The 27,426-nt window shown below is 43.3% G+C and overlaps 1 protein-coding gene across 2 annotated transcripts in view; it reads left to right on the forward strand.

Annotated features, from left to right (window-relative positions):
- Positions 1-1,673: 1,673 nt before the first annotated feature.
- The window catches only part of ephb4b (eph receptor B4b), a 33,308-nt gene continuing 7,555 nt past the window's right edge, over positions 1,674-27,426 (forward strand). Inside the window, exons 1-13 of one of the 2 annotated variants that reach the window (XM_031757901.2) lie at positions 1,674-2,695; positions 17,772-17,842; positions 17,941-18,083; positions 18,169-18,532; positions 18,659-18,821; positions 23,357-23,512; positions 24,160-24,308; positions 24,395-24,593; positions 24,677-24,804; positions 25,266-25,431; positions 25,520-25,610; positions 25,906-25,961; positions 26,078-26,191. In XM_031757901.2, the coding sequence (XP_031613761.1) occupies positions 2,581-2,695; positions 17,772-17,842; positions 17,941-18,083; positions 18,169-18,532; positions 18,659-18,821; positions 23,357-23,512; positions 24,160-24,308; positions 24,395-24,593; positions 24,677-24,804; positions 25,266-25,431; positions 25,520-25,610; positions 25,906-25,961; positions 26,078-26,191 (1,915 nt within the window). In that variant the 5' untranslated portion in view covers positions 1,674-2,580. Of the gene's footprint in view, positions 2,696-17,771; positions 17,843-17,940; positions 18,084-18,168; positions 18,533-18,658; positions 18,822-23,356; positions 23,513-24,159; positions 24,309-24,394; positions 24,594-24,676; positions 24,805-25,265; positions 25,432-25,519; positions 25,611-25,902; positions 25,962-26,077; positions 26,192-27,426 lie in introns of both variants that reach the window. The other variant, XM_031757900.2, reaches the window with a different exon arrangement.

Genomic DNA, 27,426 nt, shown 5'->3' on the forward strand with positions numbered 1-27,426 from the left:
TCAACATGAGAGCTGCACCTCCTCGTCCTCCATGTGAGCATCTTTCTTTACTGTCCTGTGGTCACAACAAACTGCTGGAATCTCTTCAGTTATGCTGATGTTTGTTTTCATGAACACTCCGATGCCGTGCCGCTGAGGATGAGGAGGCAGTGCAGCTCCTTCCCTCCATGTTTGGGGAAGGGTGCAGGTGTGACTGTTTCTGCAGGGGGTCAGAAACTACCTGAGAGTGAAAGCATGGCTGCTGAGGAGTCTCCTGTCTTCTGTGTGGATTCAGTTTGTCAGACAGGACGAGAGACATTTACATAACAAACACAGGGAGAGAGAGAAACCCTGCTTTGGTTTCTGCTGTTTTATCTTTAATGTGAAGAAAACGAACCAGAAACAACATCAGCACGGTCTCTCTCTCTCTCTCTCTCTCTCTCTCACACACACACACACACACACACACACACACAGGACTTCTTGTCAAGCTGAAATGTGACTTTTCCCCCTGTCAAGAGTACTGATCACTAATGACAACCAACAGGAATAAATAAATAAGATAAAGTGTAATAAATGTATAATAAAGTAGTGAAGCGGAGCACAGTGATGCAGATCTGTGTCAGTATCATGTGTGTTTATTAGCTTTTTTATAACTGATGATCCAGACTTGAGACTGCAGACAGATTAAAACACAGAAAATATTATTTGTTTAGACTTTTATTAACTCTGGTTTTATCATTTTGTTCATATTTTTTTTTATTTTTATACATTTTTTCAGGGGCTGAACTAGAGAAATTTTCTTAGGATGGCATGGAAATCAAATGGGTGGCAAAATTAAAGCCTTTAAAAAAACAGCAACACACATGCAGGTGTTACATATGGTTAAAAGGATTCAAATGCAGTAAGTATACACATGTTTAATATAAATATAGTCTATAACATAATTATTTTCTCTAGCTGACATGATTAAACATCTCAGTTAAATAAAACATGTGCATTTTGATTTATGTACTGTACAGCCTGTATAATAAATAAACATGTAGCCCAGTAAGTACAAAATCCAGAAAGCTACACAACACGGGGCGATTCATTTACAAACACAAGTCTAACTTAAGTTTCACATATTTCTTTAGAAGAAAAAAAAAAGATGCTTAAATTCACACAAAATGTCATAAACAAAGTTTTAAGCCTAATTTGTCAGGATTTGTTGGGTTAACCCTCTGAGGTCCAAATATAATTGGCCATTTTGACTCCTTTTGATTTTACTTTTGTATTTTACCCTTTTCTCCTGGCCTTGCTTGGTATCATTCTTTTCAGCTCAACCTCATGTGTCTGAATGTAGATGTCTTTTCATTGACATGCTGTATCAATAGTACTGATCTGAAATCACACAAAAAACTTAAAATCCTAGTATCAGTTATGTGTTTTAATGTACCAACCACAGACATGTTTAGTAAATAATTTTCTGCACAAATTTTGGTAACAATAAAGTTATATACAACTATTTATCTAAACATGCAGCCAATGCATCTTCTGTTTTTTTTTGTACAACAATTTAAAAATACAACTAAAACTAAAATGAGAGAACAATCAGTTGTCGCAATAAGATGCCCCACAAATTATGTGTGCCAGTAAAAAAAAAAAAAAAAAATCCGCCACAAGACAGAGGAGAACAGCACAGGATGAACCTGCAGGCCTGACAACAGCAGGTATCTCTACTCTGGTTTTTAACCTGGAGACAGAGTTTACACTGCAATCAGTCTTTGTGACATTATTAGTGCCCTCACTGACACACAAAACAAAACAACGAATACACAACACACTAACTACACAAGACAACACAACACGCTGACTATACACTTCACGCTAAACGCCACAAATCTGGCACATTGCTTTTTTTAAGGAATTTGAAGTTTTTTGGTCGATTTGGTCTCCAGGTTTCAAAAACAGACATGCGCAGACACGTTCTCTCCACATTCCTTCACAGCCTGTCAGTCATCGCTGAGCTCCGCCCCCTTTGGACTGGCAGGCTCCTTCAGCCACTCACACTGCGGCTGCTGGCGGGGTCTGTGTCTGTGTGGGCGTGGTCTGATCCAGAGGTGGAGGCAGAAAGTTGGAGCAGCTTTTGTTCTCAACTTTTTGTGCGCATGTGAGCTGGAGCTGCAGACTGGAATCACTGGTGTACTTTTTAGAGTGTGTGTCCGCGCTGTGTGTGACTGTGACTGCGGCTCGGCGTGTGTGTGAGTCTGTGGTTCGGGACCCCCACCTGCAGCTGTCCCACCGACCCCTGTCCGCTCTACAGGCCGCCTCTCGCAGCTCCTCAGACGGTCTCGCAGGCAGCCCCGCCCCGCTGCTCTACGCTGGAGGAGAGAGGAGGAGGGGATGGAGGAATGAGGGGGAACCGGGGGGAGCAGAGAGGAGGCTGAGGGCTGAAGGAGTCGGGTGCTGTGACTCCCTCCGGCCTCCATCTTGGACACTTTGTGGACTTTTTTCTTTTTCTCGAACTTTTCGGCTCCAATGAGGCGCGCGCGGCCGGCGGAGACCGAGCCCAGCTGACATCAGTGATCGGTGATCGATAGGTGCGACCGGGACGGAGTAATGGGGGCTCACCGGGGCCCCATGGCCCCCGGCCGGGCCTCCTCCTGCCGCGGGCTGCTGCTGCTGCTCCTCCCGCTGCTGGCGGTGCTGCTGGGCTCCTGCAGGGCGGAGGAAGGTGAGTACTGATCAATACACTCATTATCGACCACAGCTGCTGATCGATCAGTCTGCGTCGGCCCAGAAACGATGACGTAATGTTACAGATCAGCTTAAACTATCGATCCTCAGAGAGAGGCTCAGTCACACACCTCAGAGGGGAAACGGCACCCCTTTCTTCTTTTGTGGTTAATAAGTTTTTACATTCAGCTCAGAAGTTTTACACTTGTAACGTCAAATATTCAAATAAAAGTACACAAATGTATGAATGATGTGCTTTTACTGCAACAGAGTCCCTCTGAGCTGCAGTAAAACCCGAGTTTGCTGCAGTAAAAAACAGACCTTGTGTCTGTTAGCAGGTGCAGGTAGTAAGCTGTGCACACCTTTACCTGCATCTTCATAAGTAGCTGACTAACTGCCTGTATCCGTTGCTCATACTAAGGCTGCGGGTCAGCCACCCTGCCTCTGTGAGCCTCTGCAGGGCGACGGTGTGGAGCCGTGTGGGGCTCTGAGGGTCTGATGAAGGTTGTTGTTGTTGTGTTGTTGTGCCTCTGCGGTTTACTTCTTCACTCACTCTAAGGAGCCTCCACAGTAATGACATGTTAGCTGTGGCTGTTAGTGGGACACACGGCAGGTCAAAGGTCAGGGTCGAGGACACTGCCTTGTTTCCGTTAGTGTTTCTGTCACGTTTGAGTTCAGTTCACATAACAACAGGACAGCAGAGAGTTTCAGGCTTTAGGTTGAAACAACTAAACGTGTTTGTGTTCTCACTGTTTTAGTTTTAACGTAGCACAAATGTAAAACATGAGAAAAATCTAAACTGTGACTTAAAGTCGCTGTTTAAAAGATAATAGGTGTTAAATGTGTGTGGTGATCAGATTAAAAATCAGATTCACTCAAAAATCCAAATTACAACCTTTTTATATTTTGTACATTACAGTAAAACTTTAACTGAAAACGTTTGTGTTTTTATAAAAGTGTCAAACATTTTGTTAACGTGTTTTATTTACATCAGGATAAAATCAGCAAGAGCCAATCAGATATCACGACAGTAAACACGGAGGGGAAAATAAATAAACACGTGAGAATAAAATGATAAGAAATGAGGAAGCATCCTGTTCACTGAGAAATAAACAGAAAAATTCAGTAAAGTCACATTAAAATGAATGTGACTTTAGTGTCACTGATTCACTGAGAGCGCACACTCACAGTTTACTGCACTTTGTGTCCGTGAGGCTATCATCAGCTCTGACCTAGGAGGACGCCGTCTGAGCGCGCTCAGTCGGCTCCAGCGTTTCTCTGGTTTTTATTGTTGAGCTCTAAAGTGAGAGGAGCTCAGGCTGAGCGAGGCCTCCCACTTGGGCTGATGTGGCCACAGAGCACGCTCAGACTGAGCTCTGGAGCTTTTTACTGCAGCTGATTTGGTGATTTATTGGTTATTGATTAGGAATCCTCTGACATGTTCAGTGCTGTGTCTGAGCAGCAGTAAAAACAATCATCCCTCTGTCATCTTGCGTGACTCCACTGTGTTTTTAGCTTCAGGGTTGTCTGGAGATAACAAATCAGCTTTAGGACTTTCAGGCTGTGAGACCTCGGAGAGCAGAAGCTGGCTGGTTTATTAGGAACAGCCTGGCTAAATATGACACTGGTTCAGTTTTCCTGATAAAGGGGTCATCTGATCGTCTCAGAGAAGCTGCTGTTTCCAGAGCGCCTGTGGACGCCCCAAAAAACCTAAACCAGCTTTAAAAGTGTTAAACGTGTGTGCTGATACCCGCTGAGGAAAACCAGTTTAAAACCAGCAGGCAGGAAACCGACAGTGCTGCAGCTGCTTCAGATCAGCATGTGACTGGTTATCAATACCTCATTTATCACGCTGTTTGTCAACACAAAGGAGCAGCTGACTGTCACGTGACCCCCTCGCCCTCCCAACAGGAAGAGGACAGGAAGTAGAGACGCAGGGGCCGAGGGTCTGAGAGCTGAAACAACAAACTGTTTGATAACTGATAAACAGTTTAACAGCAGGGTTATTGATCTACAGATACCTGCTCGTTACTGCTCGGTAACATTTCTCTCATTAAAACCGGAGCCAAGACTTCTGGGATGGTTTCTTGACAGCACAGCAGCCATGTCATTGGTCAGGTAATGCCATTAAAAATGCTCAAAATGGCTCCAACAGCACAAACTCAGTACAGAGGTCCAGTTCAGTTTAGCTGAGGTGGAGCCTAGCAACAGCTATGACTTAGCTACAGCCCTAATAATGCAAACTTTAAGCCTTGTTACAGTTTCAACAGCTGAGTTATTAAAGCATTAATCCTCCTACACAGTTGTGCTATTAGAAACAAGAATATAATTAAATGTGAATAAAAAGTAGAGGACCAGTAATAGAGCCCTGTGGAACTCCACCACCTGTAAAACAACAACTTCTGGTTTCTGTTACTGGCAGTGATCTCTGCTGGTTACTGTCTCCACAGAAACTCTGAATTAGGCCTAAAATGCTTTAAGTGACAGCTTCTGAGGTTCTTACACACATGTACTCATGTTTCTTTAACACCTCCTCGCTCTGTAATTAATATGCATCTCTGACTCAATAAACCACTACACTTCTGTTTCTCAGTGTTTTTATCTCACACTGAGTTTTGTATCAGGCTGTAATTGTATTTACTTGTGCTGTAAACATGGACGTTTTAGTCTGAGGATGGAGTCAGTGCTTTAGTCTCGAGTGGACATTAGAGGAACTTACGACCGTATTAAACCTCAGCAGCCTCGTGAGTGTGTGCAGTCGACTGAAGTTTATACAAACAGACACTCAGGAAGACTTGAGGATAAATAAATAACAGATTCACACACAGTCGCTCTTTAACGGCAGGTTAATCAGCAGCTGAGTGTGTGTGTGTGTGTGCTGGAAGCAGGATCATTGTTTCCTGCCAAACCAGAAAATTACCAGTTAGAAAACAATAGCATGTGTGTGTGTGTGTGTCTGTGTGTGTGTGTTCAGACTCTGAAGGCTGTTTGAAGCCTCTCTGGGACTTTACTGTTTAACCCTTTGAAGGATCATCCAGCTTTGCTTCACCCGGTTGAGCTTCACTGTACCCTCTGTGCCGACTTCTCGCGCTCCACCTTCCAGCGTAGAGGTTTACATGAAATCGGGAGTTTCTCACATAAAAACAGTGAAATTAGCTGAAGTGGTTAAATTAGACATATTTCCTCTGGATTCTGGTGCCGCAGAAGCTTTTTTTACTGTGGGTGTGTCCACATATTGTCCTCCATCTGCTCCCTGTCTTTTCTCTCCTCTTGTCTTTGTTCTGTTGTTCTTATTTTAACCCCGTGCACACACCAAACCTCCCCCTCTCCACCTCTTTCTCCTGCCTCCACCTCTCCCTCGGCGCCTTTCTTCCGTCCATAAATCCCTTTAAAGGCGCTGGATTTAATTTCTGACTGAGGATTTACATGTTAAGTGCCGGTTTGTTAATCTGTTGATTGGCCCTTTGGAGGTTTAGCCCTCACACTCACAATAAAGACAGGCATATAAGACCTGTGAGAGTGTCACGAGGATTTTCAAAATAAAACACCGGCCAAATGTTAAGTTTGACCTTTCTAACAATATCAGCTGCATCGTTTAAACAGGTGCACAAATGAGGTCTGTCCAGAAAGGGAAGCACGTGAAGTTTGTAAAGAAAGTGACAGAAAACCTGCAGGTGATACAGAAACAGAGCAGTTTGCCTTTAAAATAACAAAAACAAGAATTTTGTCCACCTAAAGTTAAAAGTGTTTACATTTTTCAGTGTTAAAAATAACTGACCAGGTAGAGGAAGGTTTAGGACTGTAAACACACTGACAGTGAACACCCATCTGAAATTAAAAGAAGAGTGTAACTCACTTATTCATAAAAAGATCACATGGAGTTTCAAAATCTAAACGTTCATAAGAATCAGATACCACTAAAGCATTTTTCGACTGGAGCTAAAATACTCAAAAATTAACATTCACATTAGTATTTGCTGTTACCATAACCAATATACAGTATACCTTACAATATTGTAATAATATTACATTTGAATTAATATAAATGTTAAAACATAATTTGAAAAGCTGAAGGAACATATTTCATGTTGTGATGCAGAAGAACCCTAGAATCTCTGAGGAGCCTGGAGTAAACCAAACATCTGCACATTTATTCACAGATGGTAAATAAACAGGCTATCAGCAAAGTGAGAACAACAGCTGAGAGCAAAGCTAAAAATATGTGTTTTAAAAGAGATATGATCTCAGTGTCTTCACAGTTTGCCCACAAAACAACATTTTTAGAGAATATATAAGATCATCTGCTTAAAATGTTACTGATAAAAATATGAGGTGAGTTCCACTTTAACCTTTGTGACATGTGCCCCAACACCCATCTGTGGACATTAAAAAAAGTGTAGAAAAAACCCCTCAGTTTTTCTCTATCTGGATTTCATGGAAAACACTGTCAGGCTTTAAGAAATCTTCATCAGATGAATTCTTGTTTGTAACCTCACCCTGTTCTACATGCTGTGACAGGCAGATATTTAACACTTTCAGCTCTGTTATTTAGCCAGACTCTATAATTTTGCATGATTTTGTTTGGATGGTTTATGTTACAGTGAAAGAGGTTAAAGCAGAATGGCAGAGGACCAACAACAGAGCCCTGGGGAACTCCACTGGTTAAATTCAAAAGAACACATTCATTAAAAAGTAGTAATAATAGTAAAACAGTGGTGTTATCTGTTCTAAAAGCCGTGTCTCTGTTTCATAGTCAAAACAAGCGTTTCATCACTGTAGAAGCAGATTAAAATCTTTCATGTTGCAGCAGAGGGAAGATTTGCTTAGAGGACAGTTTTGGGATTCTGGGAAAACGTCCAGAGCAGCAGGAAGTTTTGTCAAACTACCTTCACTGAGAGTGACGCTTGCTGATACTGCGATCTCAAACTTTTTTGACATACCTGTTTCTGAAGTTAAATAAGTTAAACCTTCATCTCACATTTAGTAACAGCATGATTAGACTCTGTGAAAAATGTCCATAACAGAGGGAAATTCTCTCAAACGCCATCAAAGCCTTTGATTTCATGTTACACCCCTACACCACCACCCACAATGGCTTTATATCCTCCCAGGGGCTCCACCCCCCAGGGTGGAGAGCCTAATGCTATAATGTAATGTCAGAACATTCGATAGATGAACAGCTCTGTAATCATCTCTTTGAACCTTTCTGTTTCCATTTTTTAGCTCACCGCCTCAATCATTAAAACTGATTCAGAACACTGAAGTTTGAATCATTACATTTTTAAACTTCAGACAGAAAAGAGGACTTTTAATGACGTTTCTAAATTTTCGTATTCTTTCATCTTTTTGGAGCCTATACGGTGAACAGTGGAAAGTTTTGGGAACCTTCACATGACTGCTTTCACTAAGTTTAATGAGCGTCAAAGTTACATAACCATGGTTCTATGAGTGTAGGTACAACTGACCAAGAGCTGGCGGCTGCTTTTGTGTTTTTTGCTTCAGACTTTTATGGTGAATTCTCACAGTGTTTGCTGTTCTCCGTCTTTCTTCTTCGGGTTAAGAAATTGTGTTTGTTCTGAGTTAAGTGGGTACTGAGCCCACCCAGTAGTTTTTCAGCGATGTTTGGAAGTGCCTACATTCAGATATGTCAGATGAGGTTTTTAATTGCACAAAAGCTTTCCATCCATTTCAATCAAGTCATTTTCATATAAACAATATAATAAACTTAATGTGAAGGCTCTAGGATGGTTATTTTTATAATTATAATAACTAGTCTGATAAACCCAAATTGTTTAAATGCATAACATCCAATCACTGATTGATTTACTTGTTTAAGTTATGTTTTGTCTGCCAAACATGTCACATTAAATAAATAACTTTGTTGCGGGTAAAACTGTATTATTGTAATGCAGAGAAAACACATGTGCAGTCTTTTTAAAGTCTTAAATATTTGATGTGAATTACCTTTTGAATGCACCTTACTCCTCTTTTTATTGTGAGTGACTAATCTAGAGCCAGTTTCATGCATTTCAACTAAACCAAACAAAAACTAAACCACTTTCTGGGGCTTAAAATATCTCCCACATTTTGCCAAACAAGAAATTCACCAGTGGTAGAAGGAGCCCACAGATGCTGCGGCCTCCATGAATTTCGTATTTCCTCGTGTAAATTACCCCAGGTTTTCCTTTGTAAAGTTCAGCCTTCAAACCTGTTGAAATGTGGGCTGGTTGTCAAAAGGCACAGAGGCAGAACTGGCTCCGCACTGGCACCATGTCGATGGAAAAGAGATAATGGAGTAGGCCCTATTTTTCTTTCTCCGTAAAAACATCCCTGGAAGAGGTCCTACGGGGGCAGTTCCTGTGGTTGGAACACTCACAAAGGTGCACTCTGACTTGAAATAACCTGTTTCCTGCAGTGGAAATCGGCCTCATTAGTGCAGTCAGGTATTGGCAAACATTCAGTCGTAGTTCCACTGTAGGCATTGGGGTAAATGAGGAAAAGAAAATCAATGTAAAACTCCCATTTTTGTGGGGTTGGGGGGAGCTGCTTGAAGCTTGCACTTTGTTTCCTTGACTCTGTACAGCAGAGGTTAGCGTGACCCACAGAGACATGGCGGACGCACTAATGGGAAATACAGCAGACTGAAATAAAGCGGACTGATCCTTTAAGGACGCTTTGAACCATCTGGATGCAAACGCAGTCAGTCTGCTTGAACTTGTGTCCAGAGTTCCTCCTGTGCAGCTAATGAGTAACTTTCCATTCTCCAGACAAACGTCCTCAGGTGGTTTGATTTGTCCGCGGGCCAAAACTCAGATATTTTATAAACTGTCACATGTAAGAAGCAGAAATGTTCTCAACGTGATTTCTTCCAGTTGACTGTCGGATAATCTCTGCAGCTGTGGAACATTTTTCCAACCGGATGGTTCAAAGAGTCTTTGAGGACTGAGTAAATATCACTAGCAGGGCAAGTTTTAACCGTCCTCCTATATTTTCAGATGTTTTATGTCCTGATTGCTGAGGAGAACAAACAGAGCTGCAGCTTGTTGTGGAAGATTCCTGACATGTGAAATGAGTCAGAGGCAGTTCAAACAGCCTGAATCATCGATCGGAGTGTTGACAGAGAGAAGATAAGGTGCTCAAACAGAGAGCGATGAAGACGAGCAGGAACAAACACAACCCGAACATCTGTTCCTCTGTGAAAGTCTCTTAAATTATACAAACACTGTCTGTCTACTGGCAATGAAAGGTGTGTTTAAGCCATACAGTAAATAGACACATCAGAAACAAGTAGAACCAACATAGTGTCCAGTAAAGGCTTAGCTTGTCTGTGCTCATTCCAATGAAGTGCAATGATAAGATCGAATAAAGGTAAGGCTTGGCTGTGGTTTCTCTAACTGACAATTCAGTTCAGCCTGTTGGCACCGGGTGTAGACTAAACCCAACACTTACTAAGGATGCCCAGATTTTACTGTCCTGACAGACAGATGTATCTCAGGTGGTAGAGCAGGTCATCTGCTAATCAGAAGGTTGATGGTTTGATCCCTGGCCGCTCCAGTCTCCATACCGAATATCCCTGGGCAAGATACTAACTCCACGAATGCCTTCATCCTCCATCTTCCTTGTGCTAATGTGCTTATATTAGCCTAAGGTTAGCTCTGCAGCTAGGTAGTGTCAGCTAGCCTGATTCCACTAACCCTCCAGATGTTTAGTTCTAGCAGGGCTGCACTAAACATCTGTCAGTATGTGGTGCATCAACTTTCAGAATCAGAATAGATGGAAACTAGCTTGATGACTTCCAGCTAACTTAGCTAAGGCCCGATTTAGACCTCTGAGGTGTCTTTTTAGGGTCTATGGTGTAACCTACATAAGTGGCCGATGATGTCGCCATTTATGCATGTTTTGGTACATTATGTGGTAATCACTGTGTGGTCGTGTCCCAGTGATTTATATGTGGTGCCAGGAGATAGAAACAAATCAAATGTTGGGACCCTTTTTCCTCCTGAGTCCACGGTCTTTGTTGTGGTCAGTGTTTTTTGCGGGGACCAAACACATTTGTCCATAAAGTCTTTCTCTCAGGTCCATTCTGATAGTTTCAGCAATCTCCTTACAGGAATTTACTGACATGTGTGAGTCCTTATGTTGATGTAGTGATTATTCTTCCATCATACTGAGGCTAGTATCGTTATTCTCTCACTGATGAATTTGAACACTGCGGTGAAAAAGCAGACAGAAAAGCACAGGAGAAATCTACGGCGCTGAACGGACCAGTCACAGCGTTTGCAGCTGTGTCGATGTGTATTTACGTTTCCACGGAGATGCACGTCAGGTTACGGCGTAGGGTTTCAAAGGGGTTTGCAGTTACAGCATGGTTTTCCTGCTGAAGCATAAATCTTTAGTAACTCAGCTGAACCTCATACCTTTGTCAGGAACACCTGGACTTTAAACTTTATTGGAACACGTGGGCGAACAGCCACACTGACCGTTTTATTGGAGCTGAGCTAATTTGGACCTTTTTATCTCTCAGCGGTGCTTGAAGGAGCATTTGGACCAGGAACTGATTAATGACATCAACTTTAATGAGAAGATACCATTCCTCCGTGAATTAATGCCTCCTGCTGATGATATACGTGTGATGGTTTCCTCTAACAAACTGAGCTGAGCTTTTGAACCACATGATGTGATCCAGGCTGCAGTGTCATGTCAGAGGGAGGCATCCACGGACCTAAACTTTGTGCCCTTACCTTCCCGAGGCAGAGTCAGTGTCTCAGAGCTCTGGCTTGTTTATCTGCAGCTGCCTCTGCTACAGTTAGAACATCCTTTACATTTTCCCCCAAATCAGCCATAAATCTGCAGTTTTCTCCACGTGCTGCACCAAAGTTTCCACAAAGAGCGGACACGTCATCGACGTTTGCAGAATGAAAAAGCTCCATTGTTCTTGTTTGTTGTTTTTTAACGAGTCTGAGCAAATGAAATGACCCTCTGGAAGTACTTAAAGCACTGAGTGCGCGGGGTGTTTCATTAGTGCAGGCTGGTATAATGTGTGGTTTTTAGCCCTGATGTGGAGTCACATCACATGACATTCAGTACAAATCTTAATCTGCACTAGAGTCAAACGTTCGTTAGGTTTTTCTGTTCTTCCTGTACAGCCAGTCAGATGGTTGTGTGTTTTTAGATCTTTGAGATTAAAAATCGCACAAAGTTCAGCGAGCAGAAAAGCAGCAACTAAAGCAGGAGACGAAGAAGAAGAGGAGAGTAAAAAGCAGGAGGAAGAATAAGGAGTAGAGGAATGAGAGAGAAGAAAGTAGCGAGGAGGAGTGAGATAATCAGGTTTATTAGAGAGCAAGTCGCAGCACGAGACCACACACACCAACACACACGCAGCCCGACCAGCTTGTGTAAACATCCCGCCAGCGTTGTCATGGTAATTTCCGTGTCCTCGTCATGCACTCTTATCGCAGATGCACTGTTTACAGCGTGTGTTCCTTTCTTTGTGTGTTTGTGAGGACCATCGTGCAGCAGTGTGGGGACGTTTCTGCTGGTCCTCACAGGCCGAGGATCCAGACCCCAGTCCTCACAAACACAGGACTCTGTGTGTGTGTGTGTGTGTGTGTGTGTGTGTGTGCAGTTTACAGAGTCTATATGGATGTAAACCAAACACACACATGCTGAGGCTTTAATTGGCCCAGGCTGCGATGCTGATTAGAAACGCGTGTGTATAAACTTTATTCATCCTCTGCGGTCGAGACTTGGAGCTCATAACTTCAGCAGCTTCAGAAAAACCAGTTAATGTGGCGGCTTTTAGAAAAGCAACAAAAGAGAGGCGAACCTGCAGGCTTGGCGATCTCGTGTCGCATCACCGGAGGAGCACATTGACTATTTAAGAGTCGAGGCTGAAAGTTATCCCTGATCACATAGCATGACATCACAGCCCCGCAGTGTCAGAGGGAGCAGAGAGCAGCGAGGCATTCGGGTGCTGCAGTAGATCAGATACATGAACCCGTGAACATCCTGAAGGGAGGAAAGACGAGAGCGCACACACACATACCAGCGGGGACTGTCACTGAACCGCTACACAACCTGAACCCTAAAATTTTGTCAGTGGTAAAACCTGCTGTTCCTCTAATGTCCCTGTACGCTACCAGGCTAAAAAGGTCCAACTGTAGTATAAGTACTTGGACTTTGGCAAAGCCTGTGAATATTTGACATACGGTCAAATAAAAACACTGCAGATGCTCTTCAGAGAAACAGAGTCAGGACCAGGCCTGTATATTAATAAGAGACTAAACATAATGAAACATCCAACAAACAACATGAGCATGTGTATAATAAGCCTCTGAAGGTCTGAGCTGAAATGTTTTATACTCTAGTCAGTGTTTTCTTACAGGTGGTGGAGTTCCACAGGGCTCTATTATCGATCCTCTACTTTATATTTACATAATATTCTTGTTTTTTAAGCCATTATATGTTTATCACTTTATAACAACTGTACAGGGAGTCAGTTTAGTTTTATACCTCGTGTGTTAAACTTTATTAAGGCTTAACGTTTGCAGTGGTGTGGTCTCAATGACTGACAGGTGGCTGTAGCTGCTAGCTTGTCTGCTAGGCTTCACATTAGCTAGTTCCTGAACTGGACCTCTGGACCGTGTTTGCGCTGTTTGAGTCTTTTGCTGTTATCTGACCACTGATATGGCTGCTGTGTGGTTGAAGGGGAAATTATAGGATTGCATTTGGATGTTACTGAACACCAAGTCTCTGGTAACCAGTTAAGCTAGCTGATAGCCTAGCACTTGAACATCTCATGCTCTACTCCAAAGACTAACATGGCAGCCACACTAGCAATGTTGAAGCTTAAGTCTGTGTTTGTAAGGGCAGTTTGCAGTCTCTGTTGGTTTTTGGTGGTTTCCTAGGATTTATTAGTATAATAGCAGAGAGTAGAAGCGCTGTAAGTGTTTCTACTGCTTTTCTAAGGTTTAGAAGTTCATCTGAGCTCCCTGTGAAGAAGTAAGAGGCCCATGTGTGCGTGAGGAGACGCTGACCTTCTTCTCCTGAGCACATCGCACTGGCAGAAAGGTCACATTTCCATCATGTTTTCCACCCTTGGCGTTGGAGCGTCTGCTGCAGTGGATTAATCATCGTCACACTGACTGTGCAGCTCGTACTTCACACAGCGAGCTCCTGACTCGGCGCTCGCTGCTCATCTGTGTCCGTGAGCTTTGTACAGGCGCTCCGAAACACCCGGGGAGAATTACAGACGGCTTCATTCCTCAGCTGCTGCCAAGCGGAACGATGGAATGGCCGCTTTCCCTTTCTCCACGCTGCAATTACACACACACACACAAAGGGAGAGAGTCAGGCGCTCCAACTGTTTAAATCTGCCTGTCGGTTAATTAAAACGAGAAGTGACTGAAGCTAGAGCAAATGAATGACGAGACACTGTGTGTGTGTGTGTGTGTGTGTGTGTGTGTGTGTGTGTGTGTGTGTGTGTGTGTGGTAGGCAGGTCAGTGTGTTTTTCACACCACTACAGATTATTAATCTGGTTAAAGAGAGCTGATGAAGTGTAACTGACGTGGACTCTGACACACACACACAGACACACACACTCTCTCCGTATCTGTGTGTGTGCATATGCGTTGGTCTGCCTGTTTTTGTGGGGACCATGGTTAGATCTAGACCTTATAAGGACATCAGAGCTACAAGTGTCCGTTTGAAGGTTCAGATCACAGACTGTGAGGACAGTTTTTCACCTTGAAGCCTGAACTTCAGCACTTTGATTTCCACCATGTTTGGATGATTTATTCATCCTTCAGTCTGCAGGTCAATGATCATTTAGAAAAACAATATTTAATATCGTTTGCATGATTGTTTCCTGTTTCTTTGTCTTAAAGCAGTGTGATAAAAGCTATTGATAGTTAATGTTAAGTTAAACCAGTTGTGGACCGTCCCCACACCTCTAAAGTTAACACTCATTTTACCTCTTACGCCACTTTAATTTTAAATGGTCCAGATCAGTGAGGCTGTAATCCTGGAAATTTAAGTATAATTCGAGTATGTTGTTTTCCCCATGACAGAGAAATTCTGCTGTAGTAAATGAGAGAAACCCGTCTGCTCTTAAAGTGTAAGACATGAGTGTGTAAACAGTTCTGTAGATCATTACTGTCCTGTCATTAAAAAACAGAAAGGTTTTGTTAATTAACGGAAAATTTTCTTTTTTAATTTTGTTTAAAAAAAACAAACAGATATTTGTGTAGTTTTCCGTAACTTAACTATTTGTCTGTTACTTGATATTACTTGATTACTTTGGTGTAGTATTATTAGCAGAGAGATGGAGAACTCTTTATTAGTTGCACAACCTGTAAAACGTGAAAATACAGTTAAAGCTCTAAAATTTTAGCCTTACTCTATAATTTTTCGCACAGCCAGCCTGAAGTGTCTTCACTGCCTACGTTCATAGAGACCTGGACGTCTACATGACTGACAAATGGCCTCCATATTTTGATTAAAGTAACTGTGAGAACTAATCTTTTAAAAAAGCAAATCTGTAATAATAATAAATCTAAAGGCCAGTTTCCATAATATTGGATTTTATAAGCCTAAACACTCCAGCCTAACAAATGTCATCATGTTGGATTTATATTATTCTGAAAGCATTCATCCATCACAGCCAATAGCAACAAGCGACACAGACACTAAACAGGAAGTGACCCACATGAAAATGTAAAAAATGTCAGTCGGGCCTCAAATGTCTCCATACTTCTCCCCCTGCCTCACTAAGCCATCAGAGTTATTTATTTTGAAGGCACTTGTCTGTCACAGTCAGTAGAAATGGATAAAGGTGCTTATTAAACAAACGCCGCTAAAGAGGAAGTGAGATCACATCTCAGAAAATGTCCTATCAGTGCTTCCAGCTGTGCTCGTGACATGCTAAATTTAAGCTTACAGCAGAGCGGCGCGCTGATTTATGCAGAACTACAGCACGAAGACGTTTACATCGTTTGGATGTAGGCAGTAACATCAAAGCCTGAGCTGAGGCCTGTCATATTAAATGTGGAGGAACACCACCCTCTCCCGTGTAAATGTTCAGAGTCCTGCAGCTGGAGGCAGCAGTGAAACCAGGGCATTTAGATTTATCGCTCTCTTTCTGCGGCTCTGAGCTCTGACTGAAAACAGAAATCCTCAGAAAACAGCAGTATTAATGTTGCATTTGTTGGGGACTACTTTCTGCAGAGGACTGATATGAATGTTCGGTGGTTGTGGAGGTCTAAGAGGCTTAAAAAGAGGGGAGAAGTGTGAGAAACGTCTGCATTTTTCACCGTGTGTGTCAGGGTTAAGCCTCCTGAGCCTCTCTCCTCCAACGCTGATTACACACCATCACTCACGGCAGATATTACACATGTGCAGGCATGCCTCGAGTGTGTGTGTGTGTGTCAGGGTGTAGCCTGGTCTTCTTCACCTGTCCTCCTTCCTCCACAGAGACACACAGAGGGAGAAAGAAGCCCTTGTGTTGTGTTGACCGTCTGTGTTTTTACTTTCCCTGATTGAAGCCGCTGAAAGACCTCCTGTGGGTTTTCTGTCTGAACCTGCTGACTTCCAGTGAAAAACCTAAAACAGCTCATATCAGAGCGCTGCCATCAGTTTAAAGGAGCAGCTGATCTGATTCTGTTCCTCCGTCTGAGGCCTCTGTGAGGTCAGCAGAATGTCTTTGTCCAAAGATGCTGCGGAGGAGTCGCGGGGTCACCAAGCGGTTCTGACGGTTTCAGGGTTTTGTTGGGCTTCCAGTGGTTGTGGACATGAGTGCACAAGTTCACGCGGTTTTCCAAACACTTCTCATTGTTTAACAAATGTTTTTTAAGGTTTCAGAGACATCTAGGTGTTTTCAAATGAGGTGTCAGAAAAAGATCCTTTAAATTGTGTGTGACTTTAAGGAGCTGGCTCTGGACATATGGGATGTTTTCAAAGGGACATTTTAGGAGGCTTTAGTACAAATTAAAGAGTTTTTGCATTACGTACAAGTGTGTTAGAGACATCTGACTGACTGAGAGGCTTTGAGACGCCTGTAGATGATTGTGGGGATGATTTGAAGGCTTCAGGCGGACTTTTGGGAGGTTTTAAGCTTTATAAGGTTTGAGGAGCTTCATCAGGTTTTACCGGTGGTTTGAAGAGCATTTAGGAGAACTTCGGAGGACTTTTTAGGACATTTAGGGGCCTTTTTTTTAGAGGTTTTGAAAAACATCTAGGAGGCTGCCGGGATCTTTAAAAGGTTCCAAGGCCTCTTGAGTCTTTAAAGATTCCCAAGTGGTATCAGTGCTGTTTGAGGCCATTGTTGATAACAAATAACTTTTATGCGGTTTCAAAAGATATACTTTATTTTTAAGGCGAATCAAGGGAGTTGTAACACATTTGAAGGAGTATTAGCAGAGTATTAGGGTGCTGAGAACTGTCAGATTTTACATGACATGTAAGAGGCTTTAAAGAACCATCAGGAGGTTGTGGGCTCCATTGTTGAGGATCTTTAGAGGGTCTCTTAAAAGGTTTTAAGCAAGCTTTATGATGTTTAAGGAGCCTTTAGGAGGTTTTAAACAACAGACAATTTTCTAGGAAATTTGCTGTGATTTTTAAAGAGGTTTTGAAAAACTTCTAGGAGGCTGCTGGAGTCTTTAAATGTCCAAGAACTCTTAAGTCTCAAAAGGCCCCAAGTGACATCAGCACTAAGGACATTGTTGACAACCTCGAGGAGGTTGTTGGAGATTTTTCAGAATGCTTCAAGTGGCTCAAGCAAGTTTTAGAAGCTTTAACAGGTTATTGAAGGTTACTGTGATGCTTTAGGGAAGCTTGTTGGATGTTTTTAATAATGTTCAGAAGGGTATTTGGGTGTGGTTGGAGCATTCGATGAGGGTGTGATTACTTGTGACAATGGTGCAGCCTGTGGAGGGCTTTCTCGAGGTTTTAAAGGAGTGCTCAGTAGATTTCAGCAACTTACTGAAGACTTTCAGTGTTGTCGAAGAACTTTGAGTGTTTTTTATTGGATGTTTTCATTGCTGAGGACTTTCGCTGACTGTTGCTGTCTGTGTTTCAGATGTGCTGATGAACACCAAGCTGGCCACATCTGACCTAAGATGGACGAGCTACCCTGCTGATGACCCGCAGGTACACATCTACAGAAAGCTAATCTGTTAGCTTATAGCTAACACTCTCCATTGGTTTGAATGAAAAAAAGCTCACCTATAATCCGTCTCTCTCCTCAGTGGGAGGAAGCGAGCTCGAGGGACGATGACCATAACACCGTGCGGACCTATGAGATCTGTACGATCGCTAGTAGTTCTTCCTATTGGCTGAGGACGCGCTGGATACCCCTGAAGGCGGCGACCACAGTCTACGTGGAGATCTGGTTGGTGGATTTAAATCACAGGTTTATTGATATCGATTAATGCAGTCCAGGAAAACTAAAATAAGGTCTGAACGTGTTGGTGCAGGTTTTCCATGATGGAGTGTTCCAGTCTGAGCAGGCAGCCCTGCAAAGAGACCTTCAACCTGTATTACTACCCGTCAGACGCTGACAACGCCACGCTCACTAGCCCGGCCTGGATGGAAAACCCTTACATCAAAGTAGCCACGGTCGCCGCTGACCACCTGATGCTGCGCGGCACCAGGGGGCGCCCTAACGTCAAGGAGCTGCGCCTAGAGGGACTGCGTAAGGCGGGGCTTTACCTGGCCTTCCAAAGCCAGAGCAACTGCATGGCATTGCTCTCTGTGCGCGTGTTCTACAAGAAGTGCCCGCCCCTGCGCCGCGCCTTTGCCTCTTTCCCTGAAACCGTCCCCCACTCGCTGGTGGAGCAGGTAACCATAGCAACAGAGGACTCTAGTGTTCTTGTATAGAACAAATCCAACTTTGAATTTAAAAATAAAAGCACTGTGAATGTGTGTGTTGAATATACAAGCTTTTATTTTGTTATTCTGCTGCAGGCTCAGGGTGTGTGCGTGGAGAATGCTGTGACGCCGCCTGGCGAGCAGTCACAACCTCCCAGCATGCTTTGTAGCGAGGTTGGGGAGTGGGTAGGGCAGCCAACGTCCAGCTGCGCCTGTCGTCCTGGATACGAAGCTGGAGAGACCGACATGCGCTGTCGAGGTGAGAGGGCAGTCTACAAAATAAAAGATCTCGTATTCGTTTTCAGAGTAAAAGCATCGTCATTTAGATGGAACGAGTGAATCTGGCACATTTGAAGGCCTGAACCGAGACCTCGGGTTCACCGTGACTCGTCGAGACTTGAACTCACTAACAGCTCCGACCATCATTTGTTTTACAAAGTAAAAGCTTCTCCTGTGCGCCGCTTCATTATCAGCACTTAAAATTCTTCGTGGTCAGAGCTGCGAGTCCGAGTAAACAGAGAGGAGAAGCTGGAAGCGATTAGAGGGAGAGAGAGCGATGTGTTGACAGTGTGAGAGAAAGAAGCCGGCGAGAGTGAGCAGGAGAGCAGGGGGCCTCAAAGTAAAGCAGGATAAAACTCAGCAGTAATCAGATTACTCTGTGCCACAGTTTTACTCAGCAAAAACTTTAAACCTGAGAGAAATGGAAACATAAGAAATACTCTGTTTTGTCTTTCCTGCCATGAGCTCAGATCACAAAGTTTGTTTACATGTAACCAGATTATAACCAGATTACAGTCGTTGTCCTACGCCGTGTAAGAAGATTCCTGAAAGGTATCAGTAAACAAGGATTACTGTTTCTGTAATCAACACAGGCATCAGAGGAAGCTACGCTAAGACTTCCACAATAAGATGGCTATTGTTTGACAAAAGAAATCACGCTACTGGCAAAAATTACATTTTTTAATGTTTTGTATTTTTAAGGAAAACATTTTGTAAAATTTTCATGATAGAATGAATAATAATTTGGTTGTTATTAAAGTTATAATGAGAAGAAATGTTCTTAAGATTAAAAAGAGTCAAAAGGTGAAAGATTTATAGACAGAAATCATTCACGAAGAATCTGAAATAAAAATTTAAGAAAAGCTTTAATTGTTTATATTTTGGTACAAAGTGTCTGACTGTGATACAAATATCTACAAATCTTAATAAAGACGTGTTTTTAAATTAAAAAAATTCACAATATAGAACTTAAATTACTTAAATTACAAAATGTTTTGAAGAAAAAAGTAAAATGATGTGGATAGAGTTACAATATTAAACACTAACTTCATTGTAACAATAAATTAAACTAAAAACATCAGTTGTGTATTAGTATTTAAGTGTTTCAGCAATTCAGCTGTTTCAATAAAAGTTTCATCATGTTGAAAAATAAATATAGAAAATTAGGCTGAATTTCTAAAAAGAAAGAAAAAAATAATAAATCTATCAATTAATGTCTCACTTCATCAAGGTCATAAAAAAGCTCATTTTTTATAGAAAATTAGGCTGAATTTCTAAAAAGAAAGTATAAAGGGGAAAATCGTATTTATTGAAGAACAATCCAAAATTAGTAGAAAAGTGAGTCTTTTTTTAAAGTGAGTCAGATTTTAAAAAGTGTAAAAGTAATATTTTTTTGAAAGGCATTTAAAAATGAAAATGTATTATTTAAAGAAACTGCTGTTTTAAAGTCATAAAGAGTCAAATGTTAAAGTCAGTCCTTTAATTAAGAAACGTGTAGAATTAATTTAATGCTATAAAAATATTTGTTGTGTTTGAACTGAATATATTGTTGGAAAATAAGACCGAACATTTTAGAGAAAAAGTTGTTATTGTGACAAAAAAAAGGAAAACTTAATACGGTTACAGAAAAGAAACGATAATTTCTCTGATATGAATCTGATTCTGTTCTGAAATTCTTGGTTTAATGTTTTTATACAGATTTATTTAAAAAAAAAAAGTCATTGGCACACTTAGGACACTGATAACGGTAACTATAGTAACTATTGTTAAATAAATAACAGGAAACAGTGTCGGTCACAGTAGAGGAGTGGCTGTGTCAACAAGTGACTGTGTTCAGCTTCTTACAGTTTGTTTATAATCCACTTTTCACACACAGAAAAGTCACAAACTGCTGCACAATAACTAAAATTCAGTCAAATATGTGCAAATGAAATGTGATTAATGTTGTTATCCATAAAGTTTCACTTTTACTGTTTTACAAAAAAAGATGAAAGTAAAGCAAGTGATTATTTTTCATTAAGATGCGAGGTTACTGTTATTTACTTACATTAAATGTAGTAGATAAGGTTGAGTCCAGTGTCCCGACTCAGGTTTGGGAATGAAAACGGGATTTCTGTCACTTCTAGTTTTAAAGTTGAAAGTTTTAGGAGATTTCTAAAATAGTTGTGTTATGGCAGCAGCTTTGAGAAATTGTTGTTAAAGTATTCAAGGAATCTCACGGCGTGCCGGCTCCTTCACGCCGCTCAGGCGTCCTTTCAGAGTAAGACTGGCGGTGTGGGGGATGGTGGAGCCCTGAAGGAGAAAGTTATTATTGAGCTGTCGTTGAAGTCGTGTGCAGCTGTTTACTTTAATGAGTAAATGACAGGGATTGCGGGTAAACTGCAGGAGCAGCTGCTGTGGTGTTTCTCTGGAGGAAACGCGCTGTAATCTGAGTGCGTCCTGCCTCCGCACTCGCCGCACGTTTCCGTCCTGTTTCCACGCTTCCTCTACTCTCTGCCATTGCTGCGGGATGAAAGCAGAGCGAGGTCGGCGCAGGCCACAGACGGCTTGGTTGTCCAAGCTTCCTGTTATTCTGTGCAGGGTCAAAGGTCAGCTGACTGCAAGTGGGAAGCGCTGCAGCGGCGGCGACGGCTGAGGTTTGCCTCTGCTTCTGAGGGAGGGGGGAGGGCCAAGAGCCAGGCTGAGTGAAGAGGTCAGAGGTTAACTAGTGCTGCTTAAGCAGAGTGTGTGTGTGTGCTTACACTCATGCTTGGCAGGGGAGGCCAGTGATGACATCATGGCAGCACTTTCCACATCCTGTTGAAGCCAAGGTCACTTCCTGTCTCTTATTGTCTATGAGGCTGCACTCCTCCCTTCATCCCTTCATCCCTCTGCGGTGTTCCTGATCCCAACTCTGAGCATTACTCCAGCTTTCACTCTGTGCTCTTTACTTTTTGTAAAGATAATCATGTGTTCATTCTTCAATATTTTCTGTAAATTAACTCCAACCATTTTTAGTTTCCAACCATTTTAAGGCCTCAGTCTTGTGTTTATGTTGGAGTTTCAGAAATTTACACATGAATCTTCCTCTACGTCACAAACATCATTTCTAATAAAAGGCTCCAGATGTTCATAAACATCTGTTTGCTGGAGTGTACATGAGCAGCAGAGGCCGGTGTGTTTCTCTGGGACTGTTTAATCACTTTCAGGGACGATCACTGACGCGTTTGAACTGTTTTTGAACACACTGAGCTGCTTTTACTGCTTAGAGGTTCACTGTCATGTTTAAGTGGAACATTTGCTTTAGTTGGGACTCGCTGGCACGCCTGATACCTTCATTGTTGGTTTTAGTCCCATTGTTCTGAAGCCGTGACTTTGGCTGCCAACAAACTGTGTGAGCACTGATTAACAGTAAAACAGGTCAAGTCTTCTATGACTGGTTATGTTCAGACGACAGGTCACCTTCACTGTTTTTGTAATTTGTGGAACAAATTATTACTAAAAGATCTTTAAAAGTAAAACTCTGGGAGTATTCCTGCAACTGTTCCTGCTTTATATTAGCCTTTTGTCTGCTGTCACGCTAGTTTGTTTGTTTGTTTTTTTGGAACATCCAAATAAAATCCTAGAATTTCTCACAAAAATGGAGCCTGGCTGTATGTTAGTCCAATTAACCTCACAGCGGTTTGTTACTGGTCAGATAATTGTATTAGAAATGCTCCAAAAGGCTCCAACAGCACAAATACAGTCCAGAGGTCCAGTTCAGGGACTCCGGTTAGCTGAGGTAAAGCCTAGCAGACAGCTAGCAGGTACAGCTGTCTGCCAGCCATAGAGGCCACACCCGTAATAATGTAAACTTTAATCCTTTTTTTAAGCCTAACCAGTTTAAACATGTGAGGTATAAAAAGAGTAGACCCCCCCCCTATAGCTGGGGTGATAGATGAAGTGATAAACATGCAGTGCATTTACAAACAGAATATAATGGAACTTGATTAAAAGGCAAAGGACCAATAATAGAGCCCTGTGGAACTCCACCACCTGTGAGAAAACACTCTGTGATGTCAGCTCTGGTTTTTGTAACTCACATTTATCTGAGCTTTTCACTGCATTCAGAAAACAGTTATTTGGATGTAAAACCCTTCAGGTCATACCTTCAGAGGCTTATTATACATGTGTAATCATGTTTTTTGACTTAAACACCCCGCGGTTTTCGGCACTCTATTATTATACCTGGTCTATTGTTAATATAGGCCTGACTCATTAAACCACAACATGTCCTTCTGTGTAACTGAATGTATTTATTTTTTATATCAGGCTGTAAACATGTTTATTTCTGCTGAAGAGTTGAAAACATGCAAGACTATGAGCACTGGCACACTGCTGGAGCCCCTAGTGGATAATAGAGGAACTGTAGGTTTTATAGCAGTTCTGGAGATCTGATGTGGTGTTGGGGTTCAGGTTCATGGTGAAGCGGGATAGACCTGTATGTGTGTGCGTTTTAGAGCTGGATGCTAATGCTAACCCTGTCTTTGTCTCCAGCGTGTCCGTCTGGTCATTTTAAAGCCGAGTCAGGATCTGTTGGCTGCAGCTCCTGTCCAGCCAATAGCAACACACGAATTCCAGGCTCCGCCTACTGCCCGTGTCACTCCGGTTTCTATCGAGCCGACTCGGACCCGCCGCACACTGCCTGCACACGTAAGACCCTCTGCTTTTCATTTATTTTTCTTTATTATTTTATTTCTGACAACACTGAAACCTTTTGTCCTACATTTCCCATCATGCAGCTGGACAGCGTCTTTCACTACAGACTGACGTGATGTAATTTGTTATTAAATAATCTGGAGACCACTTTAAACTCTGTTTAAACTCTGGGACACTCACACACACACACACACACACACACACACACGGGGCTCTTTGCCAACAATCCTACACGCCCCTTTAAGTACCCCGTCCCACCCCTTTAACTACATCCCCTCAGGCAACAGCAATTAGGCAAATTAATAGGCTCATTACCTCTTTGACTGTGTGTGTTTGTGTGTGTGTAATGTTGAGGTCGTACAGGTAAAGACTGCACACACACACACACTCATACAGGTCTCAGGTTACTCTGATGTTTGTGTGGAGGCAGGAAGTTCTTATCTCTCAGCTCCTCCATCAGTCTGCAGACAAAGAAGAAAAACTCATTACGCAGGAATGAAAACAGGCCGCCTGGCTCTCAGGTATCCGATATAAATCGACCTGCCTGAGAGTCGCCGCTCAGGGAAAAGACCGCAGATGATGTCGAGCGTCCCACAGGTGATACTCAGCAGGCACTGACCTGTGACCTTTGACCTCCGCAGAGCCCCCCTCGGCCCCTCGCTCCCCGGTGAGTCAGCTCAACGACACCACGGTGACTCTGGAGTGGAGCGAACCGCTGGACCGCGGAGGACGACAAGACCTGACCTATAGAGTTCTGTGCTCTACCTGTGGCCCAGCCACCGCCACAAAGGTACGCCACCGCCACCTCTGTCACCATTAGCACCAGTCTGAGCTGTCAGATCTGACTCCGCCCCTTTTCTTCTCTCTCCTGTTCAGGACACTTCCTGTTCCCCGTGTGGTGACAGCATTCTTTACCGACCGGCACAGAACGGCCTGACCCAGCGGCGCGTTGTCATATGGGGGCTCCACCCACAAACAAAGTACATCTTCACCATCCAGTCGTTAAACGGCGTCTCTGCACTCAGCCACTCAGAGCCCGCCTCCAGCAAGCTCAACATCACCACCAGCAGAGATGGTACAGATACACACTACGTTACCCAGAATGCTTTTGTACACACAAACCTATTGATCAGTGATTAATGGTCTGTGTTTCTATAGTTCCTCCTCCAGTATCTGGTCTGAGGAGGGTGGAGGCCTCAGAGAGCAGTATGTCTTTAGAGTGGAGCGTCCCAGTTGTGCAGAACCAGTACCAGATCCTGGACTACGAGCTCCGCTACAGGCCTGAGGTAAACACACATGCTGGTTTTTCTGTCCTGTGAGGACCCCCACTTACGTGCATTACTAGAACCTCTACGCTAAGCTAATCCTGAGGATAACCTGAACCCTGAGTCCATGTAAACTTCGTGTGTGTGTGTGTGTGTGTGTGTGTGTGTGTGTGTGTGTGTGTTTGTGTGGGGAAAAAGAGTTGTTAGCTCAACATTTATAAAATATATTTAAAATTCCAAAAGCATTTCTTCTTGTAAAGACTCCAGTCTGGTTTTAGCATGATTTCATGCATCTTTTTAGAATTGAGTTTGGTTCTGTGCTGGAGCTGAGTGAATGTATGTCTGTGTAGGTTAACACACACACACAGAGTATAAGTGCAAACTAGACACACTGGTTTTTGTGTCCTGTGAGGACTGTTGTTAATCCGTGTTACGAGGACTCTTGAGTTACTCTAATGCTAACTCTGATGTGTCCTCATCAGGATAGCGAGGAGGCGGTAGAGTGGCAGTACGTGTTCAGCAGGTCTTCTTCTCTGGTGCTGAACGGGCTGCAACGGGCGACACGGTACCAGGTGCAGGTCCGCGCTCGCTCTCAGGCCGGTTATGGCTCATTCGGCGCTGAGACCGGCTTCAACACGCTGCCTGACGGTACGAGGTCGCGTGCTATTACATTTTCTTTAAAGTCTGAGAGGTGAAAACAATGAGATTCACTCCTGTGTGTTTGTTTCCTGGGTAGGCGTGTCCCAGCTGATGGTGACCGGAGTTGCAGCCTCTTTGGGGATACTGCTGCTCGTTGTGGCGGCCATAGTCGGCGTGTTCTGCTACCGGTGAGTGTGTGTGTGTTCAGGATGCTCCCTCCCTGCTCCTCTCAGCAGAACAATAGAACACACTGACCTCAGGTTCACACACACACACACAGAGCAGGGTGGGACATGTCGACTATATTAAGATGGAGAAACTCGACACTGTGAGAGCGATGGCGAGATACGGCGAGATAATCACATTCCTGAGAGAGCGACAGAACAAAGGATGTGTGTGTGTCTCCTGAGGAAACCAGAATCCTGCAGCTGCTCTGAATCTAAACAGCCGTCTGTACCTGTCTGTCTGTCTGTCCGTCAGCAGGAGGAAGAGGAGCGCGCACATCCACGACAAGAGCGGGCACTACCATATGGGACAGAGTGAGTCTCACAGCCAATCACAGACAGAGTTGCAGCTCGGCAAATGAACCAGCCTGATACAAACAGTTTTAAATGAACGCGCCTGACTGACAATGGTGATTGTGCTGTTTTTGTAGCGATGAAGGTCTACATCGACCCGTTCACCTATGAGGACCCAAACGAGGCGGTGAGGGAGTTTGCCAAAGAGATCGACGCCTCCTTCGTTAAGATCGAGGAAGTCATTGGCGCAGGTAACAAAGACGGATTTAAGACTCCAGGAACCTTTTAAATTAACTTTTGTGCAGTTAAAGGTTTTAGAGACTTCAGCCTTTTTGGGAAAGCTAGAAACCTTTGAATGGTTTCGTGATTATTGTAATGTAAACCATGAAAGATTCAGGAACACATTACTAGGGGATGTGGTGGAGTATATTTTGGGAATCTTGAGGAATTTCTCTGGGATCTGGAAGCGTTTTTGGAAGTTGTTCACCTCCAGAGCTTTGTTAGGAACCTTGTTAGGGAGTCTGCACGGAGGCAGCAGCACAACAACAACAAGCCCAAATATCTTGTGTTGTTTCTGAAAAGCCAAAACAAACTTCTGGGTCTTAATAGGACTTTTATTTTGTAAAGTCTTCCAGATGTGTTTGTGACCTTTGACCCCTCAAGAGCGGAACATTAACTTTCCCATGATGAGGCAAAGCTGTGTTCACACTAAAAGAAAACATCAGATGTCATTTGTTCTCCGTCATGAATCCTGCTTTATTAAAAGTAAACATGACAAGTGCGCGTTTGTGCATGAGTGTGTGTGTGTGTGTGATTGATTGAGTGTGTGCGCAGCTACTGTAACAGTAGTGGTCTCAGTGATGACATTAGGGAGATGTAACTGGATAGCGGTTGCTGCGGAAACAAGGGTGCAAACTTTTCACCGCCTTCTGCCCAGCGCACTCAGACACACACGCAGGCCACATGTGTGTGAGTGCTGAGGGAGGTGTTGACGTGCTGGTATGTGCTAATGAGCCTTAAAGGAACATTACACCCCTCCAGTATCAATAACACGAGTCTGCTTTATTGAGTCGATGTGGGGCTGCGCGGCGTCGGGGGTTCGGCCCTGCTGCGATTGGCTGTTTTCAGGTGACTGTGTGACCTCATTAGTTGCTCTGACACGTGGAGTCCCTCAGGGTTCTGCTGTCGGTCCTCTACTGTTTCCGTCTTCAAAGAGCGCAGAGATCTGCCTCCACTTAGAGAATCTTCGTCGCCCCTGGCTGGTGAGGGCTCGGTCTGCTCTCACTTTAGAGACAACGCTCTGCGGCAGGTCTGTGTTTGGATTCTGGGGCTCTGCTGTCGGCCGATCTCTGCGCCTTCAGATTTAGTTCAACCTCAACTTTATTTTACACTCACTTTAAGCTCCACCTCCACCCTCTCATTTCCCATGAGCTCGCTCTGTCTGATTGGCCAGCATCCCCTCAAACCTTCCCCAGCTTTTCTTACC

The sequence above is a fragment of the Oreochromis aureus genome, linkage group 3, assembly GCF_013358895.1.
Source record: "Oreochromis aureus strain Israel breed Guangdong linkage group 3, ZZ_aureus, whole genome shotgun sequence".
Classification (NCBI taxonomy): domain Eukaryota; kingdom Metazoa; phylum Chordata; class Actinopteri; order Cichliformes; family Cichlidae; genus Oreochromis; species Oreochromis aureus.